The sequence below is a fragment of the Coffea arabica genome, chromosome 6c (assembly GCF_036785885.1).
Source record: "Coffea arabica cultivar ET-39 chromosome 6c, Coffea Arabica ET-39 HiFi, whole genome shotgun sequence".
In the NCBI taxonomy this organism is placed as follows: domain Eukaryota; kingdom Viridiplantae; phylum Streptophyta; class Magnoliopsida; order Gentianales; family Rubiaceae; genus Coffea; species Coffea arabica.
This window is the reverse complement of record NC_092320.1, coordinates 26,173,820-26,198,357: the sequence shown is the minus strand read 5'-3', so window position 1 is coordinate 26,198,357 and position 24,538 is coordinate 26,173,820. Positions and strand designations below refer to the sequence as shown.

The 24,538-nt window shown below is 36.7% G+C and overlaps 1 protein-coding gene across 1 annotated transcript; it reads left to right on the top strand.

Annotated features, from left to right (window-relative positions):
• The first annotated feature begins 329 nt into the window (after positions 1 to 329).
• On the top strand, positions 330 to 24,307 carry LOC113692652 (4-alpha-glucanotransferase DPE2). The gene is given in 23 exon segments (XM_072053367.1): positions 330 to 454; positions 668 to 735; positions 1,541 to 1,926; positions 3,766 to 3,883; positions 3,977 to 4,044; positions 4,162 to 4,497; positions 4,591 to 4,787; positions 5,183 to 5,261; positions 5,383 to 5,421; positions 12,777 to 12,896; positions 13,110 to 13,211; positions 13,395 to 13,478; positions 13,560 to 13,802; positions 13,905 to 14,030; positions 14,145 to 14,219; positions 14,310 to 14,381; positions 17,065 to 17,184; positions 17,341 to 17,438; positions 17,653 to 17,812; positions 17,936 to 18,034; positions 19,442 to 19,639; positions 20,569 to 20,662; positions 23,433 to 24,307. Coding segments are annotated over 21 exon segments (3,015 nt in total). The 5' UTR covers positions 330 to 454; positions 668 to 735; positions 1,541 to 1,566; the 3' UTR covers positions 23,660 to 24,307.
• Positions 24,308 to 24,538: the final 231 nt, after the last annotated feature.

The following is a 24,538-nucleotide window of genomic DNA, read 5'->3' as shown; positions in this document are numbered from 1 at the left end:
CTTCTTGATATTTCATTTAGAAAGTTAATTTTTTTTCCTTCCTAACAAATTTAGTTTTTATGTTTTCATCCCCTTCCTTTCGGCTTTGGATCATCACCATTCCCTCCAAACAAATCACAATATCCAAAAAAAAAAGGTAAAAAAAGGATATAAAGTTTCTTGCAGTGATTGATCCAAAAAAAAAAAATTTTAAAGAAAAGGGTACAAAGTTTCCGAAATTATTTGTTTGGGGGACAAAGTCCAAGATAACAAAAGTTATAGGGGTGCAAAGTGGATTACTCCCAACTGCATTATTTCACTGACTAGGAGGAGCCTAACACTCTGTTTCCCAACTGTGACCGCAGAGCTGAGCAATCAATGCAATTTCCCGTTTCCTATTTGCAATTCTCTGCTGCTTCCTTTCTTCCCACTAAAAGACGCCTTTCACCACTTGAAAAAATATCTCATAGAGAAGGTATATCACGGCTTCCTCTTCTGATTTCTCACTTTTTCTCGCATAATAAAAATCTACTGATTCTTGAATGTGACACGCACAAACATGTAGCATGACATAAACCAAACTTGTTTCTTTCTCCCTTTTTTGGCATGTATTTAGAAGGAAAGAACAAGCACAGCCCACGTTCTATATTCTACTTGGCACTTATATGTGTTCTTCTCCTCTTTGCAGAACAACATTATCGGTCATTTTCTTTGAAGGTTTGAAGCTCATTGAACCGGACTTAAATTGACACGAAGGTCTGCCAATTTGATTGGATAGTGAAATGGGTTTTGATTGTTTTTCACTGATGGTTGATGTATTGATAGATTCTGGTCAGTTCTTGAGTCCATAGTCTTGAAAATTCCATCTTTTGTTGCGCTAAAAATCCAGTCTTTTTCCGTACTTTGTGGGCTTATTGGAGATTACTTATGTTTATAGTCTAGTTTTGTGTAAAAAGATCAATTTTTGAGTACCTTGTGAATCAATTCTATGAATATTTTAAATTTGATTGTCTACTTGTTGCAGTTTTATTATAAAATGGTCAATCTATTATGATTACTGCAGGGTTGTGCATTTCCACTGTATGATGTGTTAACTTGATGCTTCACTGAACTGGGTTCGGATTGGTTTTCGGTAATGTTGATGTATTAAGGGAGTGTAATCATTGCTTAAATCAATCCTCATAGAAATGGAATCTTGGATGTGCTAAAAATCGCTCTTACCTTTTTCCCGCTGTTCTTGCAGTTTTTTTTTTCTGAGATTTTGTATTAGAAGGGTTAACTTTCTTTGTGCATCAAATGAACGAAATTTCTATGGTGGGTTTATTTTGGTTCGATGTAAAATTATCTATCTTTGAGTAATTTAGTGTAATACATTTCGGAGCTGCGGCATTGGGAAAAAAAAGTCCATCTGTCATTATTAGTTTGTAAGCTAAACTACGTGAATTAGAAGTCATCAAGTGAGGGTCATGATTTGGAGGGTTCCACAAATTGATTCTCTTTTAATCTGAAGGGTTGAGAATTGTAAGATTGGTTTTATTAGTTTCTTGATAAATTTGACCAGGGTGCAACTGAAGTTCTAGAGAAACTATGGTGAATTTGAATTTGGGTTTGCTTACCCAGACCAAGAATCTGAAGTCTGTCACAGTGAGCTTCAGAATACCTTACTATACTCAGTGGGGACAGCATCTTTTGGTGTGTGGTTCTGAGCCAATTCTAGGTGCATGGAATGTGAAGAAAGGTCTGTTATTGAGTCCATATAACCAAGACGGGGAACTCATATGGTCTGGGCGTATACCTGTTCCTGCTGACTTCAGATGTGAGTACAACTATTATGTGGTGGATGATGAGAGAAATGTCTTGAGATGGGAGGTTGGGAACAAAAGGAAGCTTTTGCTACCTGAAGGTGTTCAAAGTGGACATTTGGTTGAGCTTCATGATCTATGGCAGGTCTGTATATGTGAAAACTGGGAAATTCATTCCTTTTGTTATTTTTGGATATGTTTCCCATTACATTAATTGGATATGTCCCTCTTAAAAGTAGACTATATCTTATGGTGTATGTGCAACAAAATGATATTTACTTGTTAAATTCTAAACATTCTTCCCATTTGTAATGGGAGTAAATTTCTCTGGTATCAAAAGTGAACAACATATATGCTGAACATGGACCTTACTGGTAATATGTTGCAGGGAGACTTTTGTAAACTCTTTTGCAAGTCATTGTGTATGATGCCAATTCGTTCAAAGTCTGAGCCGTCTAAATGTCATTTGACAACTCCTATGCCATACAAGTGTTCCAATGTGGAGTGTATTACTGCCAGTTCAGTTTCACTGTTATAGAGAATATTTATTTGAGGTGGAAGTTACAATGTGTACAGGGATTATCTTCTTTGATTTGTCAATAAAATGACAGAGATTACACCATTTTCTCCCAACTCTTTATATATATGAATAGATCCTTCTCTTTTCATTCTAAATATGTTTCAAAGGGCCTCTACATATTTATGAATGATGTATAAGACTATACAAAAATTCAAGTAAAATTAATTGGTTTAGCAAAAGAATTATTAGTAAATGCTTGAATTGCTGATATGTTTACTCGTTTACTTGTTGATAGAAACCTAAGCCGTAAGATGTGGTGGCGTTATAGATTAACTGTTAACATCGTGGGACATCTCTGGTTTTGCATGGTCATATGAAAATAATAGACAGGTCTATATCAGAAATAATTGCTAAAATGACAGATAAATAGGCAACCTTCTGTTTATTATGAGAAATAGCTTGTTAAAGATATGAGGACAGATAGGAGGGAATTAATATTACAACTTTATGTCTTTACCTTTGAAAATCATCATATAGTTTCTGGTGCTTGGGATTTCAGCTTTGTTAACATTTTTGTGGACTTTCTGTTAAAGTTACCACGTTTTCATTCCTATTTTCCTTATCATCTTTCTTGTTGAGCTAACTTAATTCAGAGTGAAACACTTTGTTCAACTTTAAAAGTCATCAAACAGGCATTCATGAGAAAAAGTAAGAGCCTGCCTACCTTCCTTGCACATAGAATAATACCACCAAGATTTGGCTTTCTATAGAAGCTAATGCTATTGGATTAGTATTTCGCTTCTATCCAGTAACTCCTTTTATTTAATTATTTATTTATTTTTAAAATGCAAATCCAGTTACTCCTTGTTTTCCACTTGAAAAGAATGTTGTTTTGGAAGTCAGTCCTGAATTCTCTTATAGTCACTCAAACTGACTTTTGGAGATTAGACCAATGAAGAACAACATAAAATACCTTTCTAAGTTTGTTAAATTCTTTCTCATATTAAATCTGCAAAACTTTGTGAGCAAGTAAATAGAGATCTTGCACCACTAATCAGTTACCAAAAGTTTTTTGTTAGATGCTAATGTTCGTTTGACATGGTATCAGCTTTGTGTTTCCTTCATCTGCATGTGACTTTGTATCTGCCACACATTGAACTTGGTTTTTGATTTGTTTCTTCAGTGCTTCGTTCCTCGGGCCTTTTTAGCATGTATCTGAAGGAGGCTTAACTAATTTATCCTAAGAAATCTTGTTACTCCTGGGTCATGTGTCTTGGGAGTCATAATAGATTGTTGCACATTTGTTCCCCTAAAGTTCTTGAATGAGTTAATAAAGACTGGGTTCCTGCACTTTTTGCTAACTAATTTTCAGTTGGGATTCTTCTTATTGAAAAGTAATATTTGTTGAAATAAATTTGGTTTTCTAAGTCTTGAAATCTTGACATGGTAACATCCATTATGCAGACCGGGTCTGATGCTCTACCTTTCAGCAGTGCATTTAAGAATGTTATTTTTCGACGAAGCTGGAGTTTGGACATTGAGAGACCTCTTGGAGTAAATCAGAGAGAGTTGCATGAGGAAGGTATCCTGAGTTTGACATAGCTTTGTCTTTCAGATATCAAAATTCATTTTGAAACTTCTGTGGTATCTTTAACACCATTTTTATGTGGATCAGCTTTCTCAGCAGATTCAGTTATTGTGCAGTTCAGAATCTGCTGTCCCAACATAGAAGAAGGAACATCGGTATGTTTTTTGATTTTTGACATGTGATTTTTTGAATACTAAGAACGCGTTTCCTCCCAAATTGACAATTGTTTTATTCTGAGTGTTTCTTATATGAATTCAAAATTTCTCCCGCAGATTTATGTACTTGGTAGTCCTTTGAAGCTGGGACAGTGGAAGGCTCAGGGAGGACTTAAGCTTAATTATGCTGGAGAATCAGTTTGGCAAGCGGATTGTGTAATGCAAAAGGATGACTTCCCTCTAAAATATCCTTTTAAATGACTTTATTCTACATATTATTAATCTCTCTCTCTCTCTCTCCCCTTTAAGCCTTAACATCCGTTCACATATAGATACGTTAAACATGGCAAGACAGGGAAATTATCTGTAGAAATTGGATCAAATCGAGAGATTACTGTTGATTTCTCACGTGGTCAACCAAAGTACATTGTTTGTTCGGATGGCTTGATGCGAGTAAGCGATTGCAAGAAACTAACTCTTTCTACACTTTTCCTGATTATGAAGCAACAACAAATGATCAGACAACTAATTCTTTTGTTGTCTTAGGAAATGCCTTGGCGTGGAGCTGGTGTTGCAATTCCTATGTTCTCTGTCCGATCTGAGGAAGATTTAGGAGTGGGCGAGTTCCTGGATCTCAAGTTACTAGTAGATTGGGCAGTTGAGTCTGGGTTCCATTTGGTGCAGCTTTTGCCAATTAATGATACATCAGTGCATGGAATGTGGTGGGATTCATATCCATACAGGTGAGATCAATTGTATTTCTTGCCATATGATGTGGTTTAGAGCTGATATAGTGGCATATCTTCAGTCTCCTGTTCTGACACATTTTCTCTGTATCTTTTTCAAATCTTTAACTTTTGAAGATATAATTTCTTGGTAAATCACAAAATTTGAACATTACATGTTTAGCTGGGGCAACAATATGCTAATGACCTTAGGTCAAGATGAAAAGTAATCACGATGCAATTGTCCTTTCATTTTTTTTTTTGTTTGATTTTTTCCTGGCCTTGGAGATGTAAGAAAAGATTGCTTGTTTGGGTGACCTGTACTAATTACATGACTTAGTGTAAATGAAAAGTTTGTTATGGATCAAACTGTTAGTCACATAATCTCTTTCCTTGTTACTTTGGTTATGCAGCTCTCTCTCAGTATTTGCGCTGCATCCGTTGTACTTAAGGGTGCAGGCACTTTCAGATAAAATTCCAGAGGAAATCAAGGTGCTGATAGTAATGATTCTTCTTATTGGATATACCACTAAATTTTGTGCATAGTAATTGCTGGCCCTATGGATGTAGCTCTTTCACTTGATTTTTTATATTCTTTTATTGAATTTCACAGCAAGAGATAGAGAAGGCAAGATCGCAGCTGGATCTAAAGGTTTTTGTCTCATCTTTTGTTCTTTTCTCCATATTATTATTTAGAATTCTTTCAAGATCTTGCATCAAAATTGGCAGCATAAGAATCATTTCCAGTCAATCCAAGTTAGCAAAAGCCTAATCTCGTGGACTCCAATTACTAAATAAATCACATAAATTTTTCCCTTTCTCTTTTTAGTGCTAAAGTTTTATTTACCTGATTCATAAAATTATGTTTGTTTGAACTTCAGCGCATTTGTTAGCTAAGCCCTAGAACTCATCATTTACTATGTAAACACTTGAATCACAAATCACGTTTGACATATAAGCTTTGTGCTGCTCTATAAGTGGCTTTTTGATGACTGTTTGTGGTTTCAACTTGTCAGTGAAAAGTAAAACAGATTGTGTTGGAAAAGAATCAAAGAGATTTTATTAATTCTGTATCTTCCTACAATTCATTCTAATCTATATATACAATTTTCTGGTACACTAAACAAGGAAAGTCTACATCTAATTCCCTTAATTTTGGTGACAGCTTATTCACCCTGATTTCCTGCACTAATTTACCTAAAATATCTCCTAAGATTACTCATTCAAGATTCCTACATTCACCCTGATTTCCTCCACTAATTTATCTCCTAAGATTACTCATTCAGGATGCCTACACTCCCCCTCAAGCTTGTGAATACAGATCTTCCATTCCCAGCTTGACAACACTCTCATGAAACATGTTGCTACACAGTCCCTTTGTCATCACATCTTCAAGTTGAAGTCCTGTCGGAACATACGGAGTACAAATCAATCCACTTTCTAGCTTCTCTTTAATAAAGTGTCTGTCTATCTCTATGTGCTTCGTCCGATCATGTTGCACTGGGTTGTGAGCTATACTTATAGCAGATTTGTTATCGCAGTATAGCTTCATCGGTTTGCTCCATTGAATCCTCAAGTCTTCTAGGATAATTTTAACCCACAATAATTCACATACCCCTGCTGCCATAGCCCTGAACTCTGCTTCAGCGCTTGACCTTGCTACCACACTTTGTTTCTTGCTTCTCCAGGATATTAAGTTTCCTCCAAGAAATGTACAATATCCCGAAGTTGATCGCCTGTCGACTGCAGACCCTGCAAAGTCTGCATCTGTGTAAACTGCCAGATCAATTTCAGGACCTTTTTTGAATAAAATTCCCTTCCCTGGGTGTGCCTTTAAGTAATGAAGCACTCGATAAACTACTTGTAGATGAACTGCTCTAGGATCATGCATAAACTGACTAATAACACTGACTGAGTAAGCTATATCTGGCCTAGTATGTGCGAGATAAATGAGTTTCCCAACAAGTCTTTGGTACTTCTCTCTGTCCACTGCTGTATCTCCATGAGCCTCACTTAATTTGTGATTCTGCTCAATGGGAGTTCCAACTGGCTTGCTCGCTGTCATGCCTGTTTCCTTGAGCAGGTCCATAACATACTTCTGTTGAGAAATAAAAATTACCTGCTTTGATCGAGCCACTTCAATTCCCAGACAATACTTCAATTTTCCTAAATCTTTTATTTCAAATTCCTTGGCTAGGCACCACTTCAAAGTTTTCTTCTCTACTTCATCATTTCCTGTCACTATAATATCATCTACGTATACAATCAAAACAGTAACTCCCTCGAAGGCTGAATGCTTGATGAACAGGGTATGATCTCCTTGACTTTGCTTGTAACCATTAGCTATCATTACCTTGGCAAATCGTCCACACCAAGCACGTGGGGATTGTTTCAGCCCATATAATGCCTTTTTAACCGACAAACCTTGTTCTTGTCAACCCCACTGAATCCCGGTGGAATGCTCATATAAATCTCCTCTTCTAACTCTCCATGAAGAAAAGCATTCTTCACATCGTACTGCTGTAATTCCCAATCAAAATTAACAGCCAAGGATAGCAGAATTCTTACTGTATTCATCTTTGCTACCGGAGCAAACGTTTCCCGATAATCTATTCCATATGTCTGTGTGTATCCTTTCGCGACTAACCTTGCCTTGTAGCGCTCTAAGGACCCATCTGCTTTAAACTTTACTGCATACACCCACTTACAGCCCACTACTTTCTTGTTCTTTGGTAAATCAACTAATTCCCAAGTCCCATTCTTCTCTAATGCATCCATTTCTACTTCCATAGCAAGTCTCCATTCTTTCTTTGATAATGCTTCAGACAATGAGCTAGGAATAGAGACTGTGTTTAAGGTGGAAAGGAAGCTTTGATGGCTTGGGGAAAACTTCTCAAAAGACACAAAGTGAGACAATGGGTATAGGGGTCTTTTGGTGCATTCTCGGGGTTTTTTCCTTACAGCAATAGGTAGATGTAGGTCCTGGTCAGGGCTAAGAGGCTCAGGAGAAGGTGATTTAGAGCTGGAAGAATGGTCGGTCGGTGGTGTAGAATTCAGATTTGATTCACTCATTGTTACCTCATTCCCGGAGCTTGGTTTAGAGGATTGTTCTTGCCTTGAAACCACGATGGGATCTCCTTTCCTTGCATACACTTGGTCAAACCGGAACCAGTCATAGATTTTATGATCTTCCTTTTTTTCTTCTACCACATCAGATTGAGGAATTGACTCTTGGAATTCAGATTTGGATGACTCAGATGTGGACAACTCTAAGGAGGGAAATTTTAACTCCTTTTCTTCAAGTGTATATAACTCCCCCTGAAGATAAGGAGTGATGAAATAGGGCTTATTTTCAACAAATGTAATATCTGCCGAGACATAGAGTTTTCTAGTAGGTGGATGATAACATTTGTAACCCTTTTGGGTAGATGAGTACCCCACGAAGACACACTTAAGAGCACGAGGATCTAACTTCCCATGGTTATGATTATGGACATGAACAAAGGAAGTAGATCCAAAAACTCGAGGAGTGAGATTAAAGGAAGATCGAATATCGGGGTAGAATTTGGATAGGTTCTCTAGTGGACTTTGAAACCCCAAGACCCTGGAAGGAATTCTATTTATGACATAAGTTGATGTGAGTACAGCTTCTCCCCAATATGCTTTTGGCACACTTTGTTCAAACAGTAAGGCTCTAGTGCACTCAAGAAGATGTCGGTTTTTCCGTTCTGCCACTCCATTTTGTTGTGGAGTGGTAATACAGGATGATTCATGTATGATTCCTTCTTTTTGGAAAAACGGACTCAAGGTTTGATTGAAATAATCACGAGCATTATCTGAACGAAAGTGTTTTATCTTGGTGCCAAATTGATTTTGAATCATTGCATGAAAAACAGGGAAAATATGACTCAAATCAGACTTATTTTTGAGTAAATAGATCCAAGAGACTCTTGTGCAATCATCGATAAATGTGACAAACCACTTAGACCCTGAGATGTTTGGAATAGTTGATGGCCCCCAAATATCACTATGGATTAAAAAGAAAGGAGAAGACGATCGTTTATTACTGATAGGAAATGGTACACGAGTGTGTTTAGCATACTCACAAATATCACAATGAAAAGACTGAACATCAAATCCCTTGAACAAGGAGGGAAACATTGTTTTTAGTGCAGAAAAAGACACGTGACCTAGACGTCTATGATGTAACCAGATGACATCCTTATTGGAGGGTGAAAATACTGTGGACAGGGCAGATTTACTAAATTCTGGTTGACTGGATGTATCCAAGTAATAGAGTCCATCATGCTCCTTAGCAAATCCAATCCTCTTCCCCGAGCCCCGGTCCTGGAAGTCACAACAGGATTCATCAAATATAACAGAGCCAACTAGATCTTTGGCAAGTTTTTTTACAGAAACCAAATTTGTAGATAACTGAGGAACATGAAGAACATTTTTAAGAATCAAATTTGGAGTAACTTGGACATCTCCGATACCTGCCACAGTGGTTGTAGTACCATTTGCGACAACGATCTTTCTATTGCTAGGACAGGGGTTATAGGTTTTGAATTTATTTGAAATATGAGTCATATGGTCCGTAGCACCAGAGTCAAGAATCCAGACATTCCTAAGCTCATTGCCTAAAACACTAAACGCAAAAGAGACTAGAGCCTTACCTGAAAGTGTCAATGAACACATACCCGGATTCCTTGATTGAGAATTGTTAGTTGCTGGTTTATCAACTGTCTCTAACATACTTTTAAGCTTCTCAATTTCCTCCATACTAAACCCTCCAATCACTTGAGTTGGATCTTGAACCGACATATAAGCCTGCCTTTGCTGGCCACCTTTCTGTCCCCATTCACGAGTGGGTGGTTTTCCATGTAGTTTCCAGCATTGATCTATGGTGTGTCGTGGTTTCTTGCAGTATGTGCACCACAACTCCTCGCGATTCTTTTGCCCACTTGTTTGATTGGTCTTATCCGCAGCAACTTTGTTCAGTACCAACCGCTGAGGTTTGGAACTTAAAAGGGCTGAATTTTCTATTGAAGGTAGGTCTAACATAATACCCCTGCGACTTTCTTCTCCACGTACCTGGGATATTGCTTCTGTTAAAGAGGGAAATTCTGGCCTGCCCAGAATTTGAATTCGTACAAGATCGAATTCAGAGTTTAGGCCAGCCAAAAAATCATAAACTCGATCCCTTTCTATGAATTTCTTGATAAACACTGCACATTTGCTACAGTTCAAATCAAGTGTCCTGTAATAATCCAGTTCCTGCCACTGGTTTTGTAGAAAATTGGCATACTCCGTCACTGTTTTTGTCCCTTGTTTTGCTCCAGTTGTCCTTGTCTTGATGTCATAGATAAGAGCTGCATCATGAACCTTGGAATATGTCTGATGAAGGGCATCCCAAATTGCCTTTGCTGTAGGAAGAAACATACATGTATCGCTGATTTCAGGAATCATGGAATTCCATAACCAAGACATGATCATTGAATCCTCTTGTTCCCATGCTTCAAACCCTGCCGTTTCACTATCCGGTGCTATTTCCAATAGATGACTCAACTTTCCTTTTCCTTTCAGGAATGTTCGAACCAATTGAGACCACTTCAAATAATTTTTTCCATTTAGTCTATATGCTGCCTGGATGTTTTGAAGCTCTGTTGTGTTCCGTGTACTTTGTTCTTCTTCCACAGTTGAAGACAATTGCCGCGTTGAGGATGTAGCATCCGCCATGATTGAATAGGAGGAAAAAAAAATGTATAGTAAAAGGAACAGCAATGAAGGCTGGAGAAAATAAGAAAGGAACCAGCAATTAAGGCTGGAATTGACAAGAAGCAAAGGTGGTATTTTTCCCAGAACCCTAGACGGGCTCTGATACCATGTTGGAAAAGAATCAAAGAGATTTTATTAATTCTGTATCTTCCTACAATTCATTCTAATCTATATATACAATTTTCTGGTACACTAAACAAGGAAAGTCTACATCTAATTCCCTTAATTTTGGTGACAGCTTATTCACCCTGATTTCCTGCACTAATTTACCTAAAATATCTCCTAAGATTACTCATTCAAGATTCCTACATTCACCCTGATTTCCTCCACTAATTTATCTCCTAAGATTACTCATTCAGGATTCCTACAGATTGTATTAGTGCATGATTTATGTTATTTCTTTACAACAAAGTTACATGAATCAGATAAGCAATGAATTTTGTTTAACAAAATTATGTTTGTATCATTATCATTATCTTTATTTTTATTTCTTCTCATTTTGATTCTTTCACATCTCAGTTGCTTTCACCTTCCTTTTGTGACAACTCTGCCAGCAGGCAGCAGATCTCTTCTCTCTCTCTCTCTCTCTCTCCTGTGCATAGCCACCACAGACTTCTCATGGCAGCAGGGAGAGATGCACACTACTCTAGCACAAACACAACCAAGCATGCATCAACCAAACTGTTGTCAAGAGTGTAAACACCATCACCACCTGGAGCTAATGAATCTGTGAGTAGATTGCTCCCGGAGCAAAGTTCTCAATGATTTTGTCCAAAAGTGAGCTGAATGTAAATTGATTTCGTCCAGGAGGTGGTCGGCTATAGGGTGTAAAGGTTGACCTGGGTCTTGAAAAGTCAGTGGACTACGGTGAGGAGAGAAAGAGCGGGAGGGGGCTGTTTGAAGACCAAGAGGGAGAGGGGCAGTCAAGTGGGAGGAGGAGGGTGTGCTGGGAGAGAGGGGGAGTGAGCTTTACATGGGCTCTTGGGTTGGGGAAGGGTGACATAGGGAGGGCTAGCAGTGAGTCTCAATGAGAGTGGAAAGATCATTTCATGCATATAGCACTAACCTGCTCCTAATGAGTTTTCAGCACCAGAGTGCATTAAACTACAGTGACTCGTTCCTTTTGTGATGTCTTAGGTTGATGCAGAACATTCATAAAATATGTTTATTTTTGTGTTCATGATGTTTGAAACAACAAACAAAAGGTGAAGACAATAACGTTTGTCAAATTGCTCATCAGCATCTCTTGGCCAGTATAGTAACTATCATATATGATATGATCCCTACAAATCCATGGTGCTTAGGCTAGTTTTGCCCTGACAAGGTAGTGAACTTAGCTATAAATTGATCAAAACAAGTTTGGTTGGATGACTTGACTGTTTTGGATCTTAATACTTTCAGACGAGACTCTAAGATCGTTTACATTGTTTGGTAATGGTACTTGCATGGTTGAAAATCCATTTCTAATTGAATCTGATGTTGCATTGTTCCATTAACCTTGAAAGGAGAAAAACTTTATAACTAATAAACTTGTTTTGAGGAAGGAAAGCATAAGTTCATGCTGCACCAAAGCTAATGTTTTCATTATGCTTATGTTCTTGTGTCTTTCCTTGTGGTAAAAGTGTTTTTTACAGATGTCAGACCTACTAACTTTCAGATCTCTTATTTATGGCTGGCATCTTATTGCCATGTTCTGTATATTGTCAATGATGATAAAACATAAAAAGGTAATTAGAAAAAGATATATTGTCAGTGATATATAATGTTGCAAGAATCCCTTCAGTTTCTTTTTAGGGAATTTGGCTGTCAAAATGTAAATATTTACGGCTAAGGGCTATCCTGGTTTCATAGTTAATTTGCATGGGGCAAGGCTCTTAGAGTGCGGATGGAATATTGTGCTTAGAATAACAACTCAATCAATTGGGTCCAACTGAAAATGAATACACCATAAAATGCTTAAGCATTCAGGTTTATTAGCCTAGGGATAATTTGCTAACTTTGGTTCCTCACAAACACAAAAAGTATTAAGCAAAGAAAATTTAATCTTAGTATTTAACAGATCCTGACTTGGTAGGATCTGATACTAAAAATGTCATGATCTGGAGATTCACATTGTGGATTTGGGGATCATGTAAAGGTTTTACCCAGAGAAATTTAGGCCATGCCGAGGTAATCTATACACTTATAAGATGAATCTGTAATCTCTTCATTTGCTCTCTGTCATTACAGGATGTAGATTATGAAGCTACCATGGCTGCAAAGCTATCTATTGCTAAGAAAGTTTTTGCTCTGGAGAAGGATATGATTCTTAATTCAAGTTCTTTCCAGAATTTTTTTGCTGAAAATAAGGTGATCATCTGATTACATTTTTGATCTACAGTTTTACTAGTTGCATAAATATAAGAGAATTGTTTAAAAGCACCCCTGTTCTCGTATCAAGAATGGACAAGTGCTAGCTCCATTCTCATATATAATTTAAGCTTGTTCGGAGGGATTACCTGGTTGACACAATTGCAATTCTTCAACCTGACTCTCCTTTTTCTTTTACTTGATTGGGACCAGGATTGGTTAAAACCCTACGCAGCTTTCTGTTTTCTGCGTGACTTCTTTGAGACATCAGAGCGCAGCCAATGGGGATGCTATGCTCAGTTTTCGGAGGCCAAGGTGCTTTTTTACGCTTCTGGTTCTTGTTCTTCTTCCTCCAATTAAGCCTATAAAATCCTCCACGTGTACTTTTACACAAAAGCATAAATTGAGCTACATATAGCAATTGATATCTGCTATATAGCAAAAGCTTCTGTTTCTTTTCATGTTTGCCTCGTAACAGTTGAATTCTTGTTTCTTCAGCTTGAGAAGCTTGTTTCCAAAGACAGCTTGCACTATGAAATAATCTGCTTCCACTACTATATCCAATTCCATTTACACATACAAGTGAGTAGATTTGGTTTTGGATATTGATTTTACCATTTAAAATCCATCTTGTCTATGACCATGTATTTTTGATAATTACAGTTGTCAGAAGCTGCAGAATATGCCAGAACGAAAGGAGTCATTCTTAAAGGTGACCTCCCAATTGGTGTTGACAGGAATAGTGTGGATACATGGGTGTATCCAAATTTGTTTCGCATGAACACCTCTACTGGGGCTCCTCCAGATTATTTTGATAAAAATGGGCAAAATTGGGGATTTCCGACTTATAACTGGGAAGAAATGTCTAAAGACAACTATGCTTGGTGGCGTGCTCGTCTGTTGCAGGTTCTCCTTGAGCACATTTGTTTCAGGCATTCAGCCCTCCTTCGCAAACTAGTATTCTTTTGTCATGGCTAATTTCCTCAAATACTTTGTTGAAATATGCAGATGGCAAAATACTTCACAGCTTACAGGATTGATCATATTTTGGGTTTCTTTAGAATATGGGAACTGCCAGATCATGCTATGACTGGTCTCTGTGGAAAATTCCGACCATCTATTCCTTTAAGCCAGGTAGCTGGGGTTTTGAAATAGCAAATTTGTTTTGTTTTATGGCTGAAGGGCAGCAGTCAGGCCATGGAGATAATTGTTTATCCTGTCTTTTATATGTTAATTAATTTTTCTCAGGAAGAGCTTGAAAAGGAAGGAATATGGGACTTTGATCGCTTGACCCGTCCTTGTATTAGGCGAGAGTTATTAGAGGTATACATCAATTCATAATTCTTAATAACAAAGTAAACTACATAATTTTCCTAATCAATTTGTACTTTTTTTCTGCTTATGCTCTTTCAGAACAAATTTGGAGCTTCTTGGGCCTTTGTAGCTTCTATCTTTATGAAGGAATCTCAGAAAGATGTTTATGAGGTTACAATCCATATTAAGCACTAATATCTGTTTTATATTTTCAACTAGCATTGTTCACAACTGGCTTTTAATTGACCTGTAGCTTCTTTAATCCCAATGATAGTGCCTGATAAAGATCTTAGAATTAATCATGGCTAACAAGTTTATGGGAGCAACTCTTAAACTAGAGTTCTATTATATAATACTGCTCTTAAAACAGTTTGTTCCTATTTGATTTCATCTTTGTTTGATCCAAATTGTAACAAGGAACATAGAAATATGTAGATATAGCTTTCAAACAAACAAGTTCACTCTCTTTCCTATCGAAAGCTTCTTATCAATCTACTCACTGGAGAAATTACAATAGTCTTTCTTTGGTCTTTTGAGCACTCCTATGGTGTTTACCCGCAGAAAGAAGAGCAATAGATCCCCTCAAATTTGGATAGATTTTTGATGAATTATACTTGGAATGATTGGAAGACCTTTCCCATTTCACCTTTGTGGTCCTTTTTCTGGGGGTTTACAGGAATTTAATCTTAAGATAGCATTGAATGCTGCCACAGAATGTCTTCAAACCTGAGTTTTATGAGGAATAGATTCCATGCCTGAAAAGTTTTTAAATGTAAATATTGTTGTGGCCCTTTCTCCTATGTAATTGATGATTTTGTCTTCTTGAAGAACTCTATTAAAGATGAATATTGTTTTAAAATTATAGTTTGTTTGATCCTGTCACCCAGGTGACTTTCGGACCTAAAAAATGCTTGGACTTAATAATATTTGCGGGCCATGTGATCGTATGAATAACCACATCGGGCTATGTTAACCCAATGACATATGACAGTAGCATGCTTAAATTCCATTCATATACTTTCATTAGATTGCTAGTAAATACTAGTATATTCTCTTGGAAGTTACTGTGGTTGTCAGTTGTGTTACTTGACCTTAGTCTAGAGATTTAATGCTGCTTATTATATAGCTATCAGCATGAAGTATAAGTCCCTGATGTTAATCTGACTCAGGTGTGAGAGTCAGATATGGGTATGTGTCAAAGTGTGTAGTTTGTCAATCATCTAAAAGTAGGATACGGGACAATTCTAAAGAGACGGATACTGGTATGTAGGTACTATGCAGATTCTAGCAAATATACAAATTATGTACATCGGTTGTTTACTTTTTAACGAACAGGGACTTTTTTCCTTGGGAGTTTTAGAGATTTCATATATATATGAGGGAAATTTAGAATTTTAGACTGGCCTAAAGTTTCTACTTCGCTTTCCGCCTCTCTTCCTTCTTCATTATCAACATCCACTAGACAAAATGGTCAATGTACCCAAAAAATTTCCAAAGCATCCCAAATGATTCTCGTACCAGTACCAATGTCATTTCATGTCGACACGGGTACGTTGGGGTAAAACAAAGAGTTGGAGTAACATAATAGTCCCATTCCCTATTGGTATCAAATTTTTTATTTTCTGCTCTTTTCTCTTCTTGTTTCATCTGTTTTAATTTTTATTCTTTTCGTTGAAAAGAACCAAATTGCAAAGTGTTTGATATGCAGTTGCTACAGCAAAAATGAGAAGATCGACCAAATTTAATTGCTGTTTTATTTTGCCTCTTATCTAAGTTTCATTAATTTTTACTCTCAGCTTTTCACTGCATTACAAACTATATGTCTGTTGCTTCGGTTAGTCTACTGAGTGGTCAGGCCTTTATGGACCACAAATGATAACTGATGAAGACATGCAATTAACTTTCACTGAAATCTTTCTCTGTTCCTGCAACCCCACTACCGTCTCTAAGCATTAGCCTGACCTTCCTCCACTGCCTGCACCTGTCTTTTTTCTCAAGAAACACCAAGAAAATTAAGGGCCTCAAAGGATGTTCTGAAACAACAATAACTAGGCATATCAATTTAGTAAAGGTCAAAGCAAGCCAAAATGGAAGGTGCTTCTTGGAATAGAAGCTGGAGGTTGCATTCAAGGGGGCTTTGTGAACTAATGTATGGTTGCCTTTGGAAACTCAGATCATGGGTGTGGTCATGTGTTCTGCCTTCCACTTGAGCTAATTGATCCATGGATAGATTTTTAGGGTTCTATATGTTGTTTCTTGGACACTTATTGCATATAAGTGGGTAGGCTTAGCTTGATTGCAAATAGAGGAAGTTTTTTACTAAGCATGTGTGAGAAATGGTTAGTTTGCTCGAGATGGTGGTGCTGCTATTATAGGTGACAAATTATTTGATGAAGTATTTCGATCATACTATATAGTTTTAAGTGCAAAATGTTTGAAAAATAGTTTAGTTGTAAAACCAAACTAAGGCTATGATTTATGGAGCACTGGTGCAAAGTACAATTTTAATATTGTTAAGCATTTGTAACTATTTAGTCTGCTAATGGTGAGATTGTCAATGTGCTTCTTTCTCCCACTTTATGGTGCCCTAATACTTGCCTTGATATTCAAACTTAAAAGATCTCCAGTGACGATAACTGGTGTTGCGCATGTAAATTTTTCAAGAACCAAAACAACTCAACAAAAAGAGAGAGGAATTCAGTGCTCTTTTGATTTTATGTTACATGATTTCTCATGTGATCGCAATGGTTATTATCTTCTCCATGTTGAAACAAATCGTATCCTTGCAAACCCTTAGACAACCTTACAAATGGGTATATTACTGTTTTATGTACTTTTCATTTCGTTAAAATAGTTCAAAGAAGACTGCAATACAGAGAAAAAGATTGCATCAAAGTTGAAGTCATGCTTGGAGAAGTCCATGATGTTAGAGAGTGAAGAGAAACTTCGACTCCAGCTATTTGATCTTCTGAGGGTAAGCATATTGTTTGGAAGTATATCAGAAGTTTCATTTTGAGTTATTCAATCCTGATTTCACACTTATATGTAATAATGGCCATGATGTCTTGCCGTTGTTGTTCCTTTAGAGATCCTTGTCCCTTGAATTTAATTCTATCAATATATCCGGCAGGATATAGTGCTCATTAGAGATCCAGAAGATCCAAGAAAATTCTATCCTCGTTTCAGTATGGAGGATACATCAAACTTCCGTGAATTAGATGAGCATAGGTACCTAATATTTTATACTTTTGGTATATTTGATTTATTGCTGTCTGACCTTGAAAAGGTATGAAATTGGTTTCGTAAATTTTAGTATTGGCATTCAACTTATTATTTCACTTTTGTTTCTAGTCCTTGAGAGAAAATTAAGATGAGATTTGTCAGTTCTCTTATATACAAATATTCTAACACTATAGTATCTCTTTGGGCATTGTTGCTACAGCAAAAATACTCTTAGAAGGCTGTATAATGATTACTACTTCCATCGGCAAGAAAGTCTTTGGCGTCAAAACGCGATGAAGACTCTGCCTGTACTGTTGAACTCATCAGATATGCTGGCTTGTGGGGAGGATCTTGGTCTAATTCCTTCTTGTGTCCATCCTGTACAAAGTGTCCCTGCCTGAACTATTTACCTTTATTCCTCAATCTCTTAAGCCTATATCAAGCTTCTTTCAGAGCCATGACTAATACTTTCTTGTTATTTTTGGTGAATCTTATTGATGCAGGTCATGCAAGAGCTAGGTTTAATAGGATTGCGCATTCAACGCATGCCTAGTGAACCGGGTCTTGAATTTGGTATTCCGTCACAATATCCCTATATGACGGTAAGGTCTTCTAGAGTCTTCACTCTTTGAAGCTTACTTGGTCTATATAAATGCCAACCCTCTGTAGATCACTTTGTCATTTTCAAACAATTTCTGCAAACTATTGTTTGGTAAAGCCCCCCCTCCCCCTCCCCCCCCCCCCCCCCCTCTCTCTCTTTTACTTAAACTATGAACAAGAGAAAAAAGTTTGCTTCTCTTTTTGTAACCTTAGGGTAACTTACCTAAATGACCACTAAACTATTTGAATGGTCAACTTTTGGCCACTAAAGTTGTTTTCTTTTGAATTCATCGACTTACCTTTTAAGTGGCACACTTTTTGGATATTCTATCTGATTTGGGATTAACTGAAGTAGAATCGTCAAACTATGTGAGAACAAAATTGGCGCTTTTATGTATGAGTTGACCTTGGAATCAGAGGGAAAGGAGAAACAGTAACCACTTTAAATCCTGAGTGGATGATTTGAACACCAAATAGTAGAATGGAAGAGAATTAACTGTAAACATAGTTTAGTTGCAACTTAATTGTTTTGCACCAAACTCTATATAAATAACTGTCTTGCAAAGAAAATGTACTTGCAATTCGTTTCTATTCAAATTTAACTGCATGTTAGTTAGATGCTGTACCTACCAATTGTCATTTAGATAAAAGAAAGATATTTCAAGTCTTATATGGAACTTTTTTGGATTGTCCTTTTTTTGGCCTTTGCTCCTCTATATTGGCTAATATGGTAATACTGTCAAAAATGTGCAGGGTGGAATTTTATTTGAAATTTCTGTTGTATGTATTGAATTTTGACTCATTGGAGATGCCTATTTTTTTGATGTCCTGTCTTCCTTTGCCCTATTATTGCATTTGTTTGATTGGGAGCACAAAGGGTAAGCTTTCTCCTGAGTTTACCCTGACCCTGGAGGCTGTAGTTGGTGGTCAGGGTAGTTTTGCTATCTGGAATATCTTTTTGGTTTGTGTTCTGTATCATTGTGCCTTTGGAGGCTTGGATGGGTGATATTCTCTACCAGAAAGAAATGATTCTATAGGGCACTCACTCTTGGTCTTAATATTGGCCATGTGGTCCTTCTAATGAATGCATCAAGCTTTTAATAGTAGTGTAAGTATGGAATAAGTGCATATTCTTCCAGACAAAAATTTTTCTTGTTCGATAGAAAAATGCCACGTATTTTTGCATTATAGTGTAGGCAATGACTCTGATGCTTCTGAACTGGATTTTGTATATACCTGATTCTTTTTGTTCTTGGAGGGAAGTCCATTAAGTTCTTTTCCCTGTTAGCATTCTCAGAAGTTGTGGAATTTGACAATGCTCATAAGTAGAATAATTCCTTTCCCAAACATATAGTACAGTTTCCTTCTGCTGGAAGTTTAGATAACAAGTTTTTTATACTTGGCCATAGGTGTGTGCTCCATCATGCCATGATTGTTCCACCCTGCGTGCTTGGTGGGAAGAAGATGAAGGAAGAAGACTACGTTTTTTCCAAACTTTTTTGGGATCCAATAATTCACCACCTGATCAATGCATTCCTGAAATTGCATACTTTATTATACAGCAGCATGTTGAAGCTCCTTCAATGTGGTCAATTTTTCCTGTCCAGGTATGCTTTCCTCTGTGTATTCCATACAGGTCATATTTTAAACAGTTGTCTTACATTGCATATGCCAATGACTTGAAACAAACTGCAAAAATCTCCATAAAGTGTATAATGACATTTGGACTATCTATATTCATGTCAGATCCATTCTGGATGTAAATTTTTCTTTTGGTGAGTTAATAACAGGAGTGGGAGAAATCTTTTTGCTATTCTGCTGATAAGTATGACACAAATGTTTCAAGCTTATTCATTTCGTAAAAGGGCTTGAACACATTCAAAATCTTGTGTAGGTAGAAATATGAGTACACACATATCATAGAACCATGAAGGTGCAGGATCTGCTTTAGAATTCTGCTGTTGGTAAAGAAATTTTGCAAAGCATGTTGTGCCAAGTCTAAGAAACAAGCACTTAGAATACTAGCTGAATGATGTTTAGGAATTATATTTGGTTATGGTTCTGTATTCATGCAACTCCAAGTGCGTTGTTTGGTTGAGTTTGACAGCAGAACCAACTGGATTTCCAAATGTAATGCCAATCCACATGCACTGCTATTTGAAGTCCATTGTCAAAATTCAGTTTTGTTTCAGTAAAAATGTTTGCACAGATAACATTAACGGATTCTTTTTGATTTATTTGTTCTGATCAGTTCTAGTAAATTAAAATCAATTAGAACATATATGACTTCTACGGTTACATAATGGGCATCATTCATTTTGTCCTCTATATCTATTATGCAAGGAACATATCTTTTCTGGTATTATTATGCTAACCCTAATATGATGTTTAACCTGGGAAGCATTTCAAGAAAGATACAACTTAGAAATAAGTTTCCCTTAAAGTTTCATATTTCATGGTGGAATAAATGGAATGAAAACATAGTGTTATGCGCCTGATAATGTTGTATGCTCTATTCATGGTTCTTCCTTTACAGGATTTGTTAGCCCTGAAAGAAGAATACACAACTCGCCTTGCTGTAGAGGAGACAATCAATGATCCAACAAACCCAAAGCACTATTGGCGCTATCGTAAGTGCATTCTCCTTGGCATCTTTTTGTAGCTATGTCGTCGTCATTCTTTTTTATGGTATAGAAGCAATTACCCAATTTAAAATAATTTGCATTTCCTGTATATTTTATGGCATCAGAGTAGTTTGCCTTGTTAAATTTAGTTCTAGGACTTCTGTGGTTATATTCCATAAAAGGACCATCCTCCAGAGAATTTAAGAAACAAATTAGTGTAACATGCATTTTCCAACTAGAGGAATTGAAAAAAAGGAATGAAGCGAATTTAGATAATGTGTGATTATTAAGTCCACTGTGTATTTGAGGGGATATGCATAGTTATTCATTTTTTCAGTTCCAATCCATTTATAAACATCTTCTTACCACTCACTGACTCCGTTAAACTGATATTGATCAATCATGGGGAAATAATAATAAATGCATGTGAAATCCCTTGGCTGAATAATACTGAACACCATGCTAAATTTCCAATTCATACTATTGTCAGATTGACCTGTGCCTGCATGCTTGTAAAAGAAATATCTTTTTTAAGTTAATATGGTAGTCTTCACAGTTACATAACTGTAAGCTTGGAGATAGTCAAGATAAGGCAAACAAGACCTTGTGACCATTAAACTATTACTTAATCTAAATTTTTGGCTCCTCAAATATTTCAGATTCCAAAGACCCTGCTAAACTCCTGAACGGTCTAATTTTTGACATTCTGGGAATGTCACTTAAATTTGGCAGTTCCATGAGATAAATCTTTGAAGGACATTTATGACCATACGTAAATTTCTTCAGAAGACATTTTGTTCTTTTTTCTTTCTTCTGTTTCGGTTAACGGTCATTGCATTCTCTGGTGGCCAAAGTACTACAGTTGACTGGGCACTGCTAGAACCTACTGGTGATCTCTCTCTGTACCAAATGCATGTGTTGGTTCCTTTATGCTCTAGATTACACATTTGCCCTAAGAGAACGTTAGAATTTTGTATTTGTGGGAAGATTTGCAGAGCAAAGGAGAGGGAAAAAATTGAGAACATTTTCTCGTGCTTGGGTATTTTTAGCAGAGAGAAAATACATATATAAATGGAGTGAAATAGGAGGATGAAGAGCTATAAAAGTCTATATTAGGCTAGTTTGTTAGTTTTAGGGAGGACAAGAAAAGAAGGGAAAACATTAATGAAGAGAGAGAAGAGAAGAGTTCTCTGTAAAAATTCTGAGAGTTCTGGGGGGAATATATTTTGCCTTTTCCTGAAGTGCCGTTCTTTTTAATCTTTTTGAATTGTGTTTGAAGCATGATTTTTTTATTTTCAAATTAACTGTGAGGTTATATCATTTTTTTTCCCCATATCATACTACTTATGGGAGGAAAAGATTGTGGTTGTTTGACGGGTATAAAATTCTTGCCCATAATTTCCTCTCTCCCTGAAAAACTCCCAGAGACATGATTGGGATATCTATTCTCCTGATTTTCTTTCCATCCAAATTCATGAATTGCAGATTAAATTTCCAGCTAAGTACCAAGTTGAAGTGCCTAATTATTCCTGCTAAACTCCAAATCAACACCTCAGCCTATCATTTATATATGCTAAGGTTGCAGTAAATTGGAGTGCTGGTAGGATCTTATAATGAACCTGAATTCTTCTTGTCAGTTCACCTCCTTTGCCTTCTTTTCCTGTATATTAAAAACAGAAAGATCTTTTACTGTTCATGTGCACTATATGCATACCAGTAGTCACACGAAACTTAATCTCTCCTGTGAGTAAAATTAAAAACTTAAATTTATCCAAGTAATAGTTTATTCCAAACTCAACTGTTAGAAAAGCAATAAAGAAGCTTAAAATCTCTTAACAGTCAACTCCTGTTCATTGCCCACTTCAGCCGATGTGTGGGGACGCGAATTGGCTAAGATCTATGTGACCAAATTTTTCTGTTAGAAATCTCCTAGATTGAAATATCAACAATTGAAAAATCAAAGGCAAATTCCTTGATCACCCGATAAGAATGTGGAGAAGAACAAAAACAGGATGTGGGGCAGGATAAATAACATGTTATCGCTCCATCTCTTCATCTCATATATAGCTGTGGGAGTGAAGCAACTTCAATACATCAGTCAGTTTATGTGGTTAAGATCAATTTCACTGTCATTGGCAACCATGCAAGCAGCAAATGGTTGCCAGTCAATCTTAAATGTTTTGAAAGAAGCCTTCAAAGGTACAAGGAATGATATGTTCGAGCTGTAGTTAAGAGAAATTTTCATCTTTCTTAGCCTTCTTTTAGCTTCTGAAGTTTTCATCTACTCTGTAGATGTTAATGAGACCAAAATTCTGATGATGTATCTATTGCTTAAGTTTGCTTTCTTTGTCCCACTGTTCTAAGTGAATATTTTTCTTTCATCAATTGAATTAAATGGAACAGGAAAGAACTGATTAAAAGAACAGCAACAAAAAAAAAAAAAAAAACTGACTACGAAATAAACACATTACAGCATAATTTGTTCTCTGAGTACTCCATATGGTTGCTGAAAGTGACTAATAATCAGTCATGACCAAAAGAACAAAGATTGTTGGAATGGATTTGATGCATGTCAGCCTTTCTGAGGTAATAAAAAATCCAAGATTAAGCTTGAGTGTGAAGGTGTATTTGGTTCGTTTTCCTTCTATGTCAAAGATCATTATTTGAGGGATTCTTCTTTTCTCAATGACAGTGTCAGCATCTCACTTGCCCTCAATGAAAGATTATATGAAATTTTCATGTCGCTGTAATTAGTTCCCTTATTGGCTCTTCATAGGTGTACATGTAACATTGGAGTCCTTGCTGAAGGATAAAGATCTTATAACAGTTATAAAAGATCTTGTGCGTGGCAGTGGTAGATCCTACCCTTTACAGGAGCCTGAAGTGTCTGAAGGGAAAGGTACAGTTCCAGAAAAGCAGCAGGCTGCCAATGGGCTGGAAAAGGTTCCCCAGATAACCCAGACAAATGGGATTTCAAAGAAGGAAACTGTAGCAGTCTTGTGAACGTTTTCCTGCCTATATTACATTCTTGAACTGCAGGACCAACATCGTCTCTGCACAGTTGGTAAGAGCCTATGTTACTGCATCTGTCATGTTCGCTGCTTTTCATCAAATAATAATTATAGTATATAAATAAGTTGTTTACATTGAAAGAATAAAACAGAATAGATGAATTATATTACTCTGCAGAAACTTCTACTATGCAGCAATCCTGTAGAAGCTAAGTACGGTTTTAGCATATGCATATGCTTTCGTTGCCTTCTGTTGAAAAACTTAAATGTTACCTCGTGGAAGATAAGCTTGTGCATTTCTAGGCCTGAGCTTCTGGATGAACAAAGACAGTATGAAACCATTCAGAAATAAGTAAACTTAAAAGACCAGGCTTTTTTTGTCGCTTCACCAGGTCCAGAATCCGAATTAAGAAGGTAGGAAACCAATGCTGCTTAAGGATTTGTCTCCCAATTGGATGTTGTTATTCTAAGTTGTCTATATGGATTAACATAAATGAGGTAGTTGTATAAGCTAGAACAATACAATATGGTGACGGTTATTCAAGTGACGAAGTCACTTTGGTCTTGTTAGTAGTATATTTCACATAATATTTCAAAGATTTCCAGCTATATATAAAAAGTTGTTGGGCAATTTCACTCATTGTTAATTGATTTTGAGATGGAAGTTTAAGTTATTTATCATGGTATCAAAGTTGGGCCATAGGTTTGTTTGTTACCTCGTTTATAGTTTTTCTCGTGACTTAGTTCTTTTTTTACTAAATTAAGCTCATTTGTCAAAGTTACATTTGTGAGGGGGTTTTAGTAGAATATCCCACAATAATGTTTCAAAGATTTTCAGCCATATATAAAAGTTTATGAACTGGAGTTACAG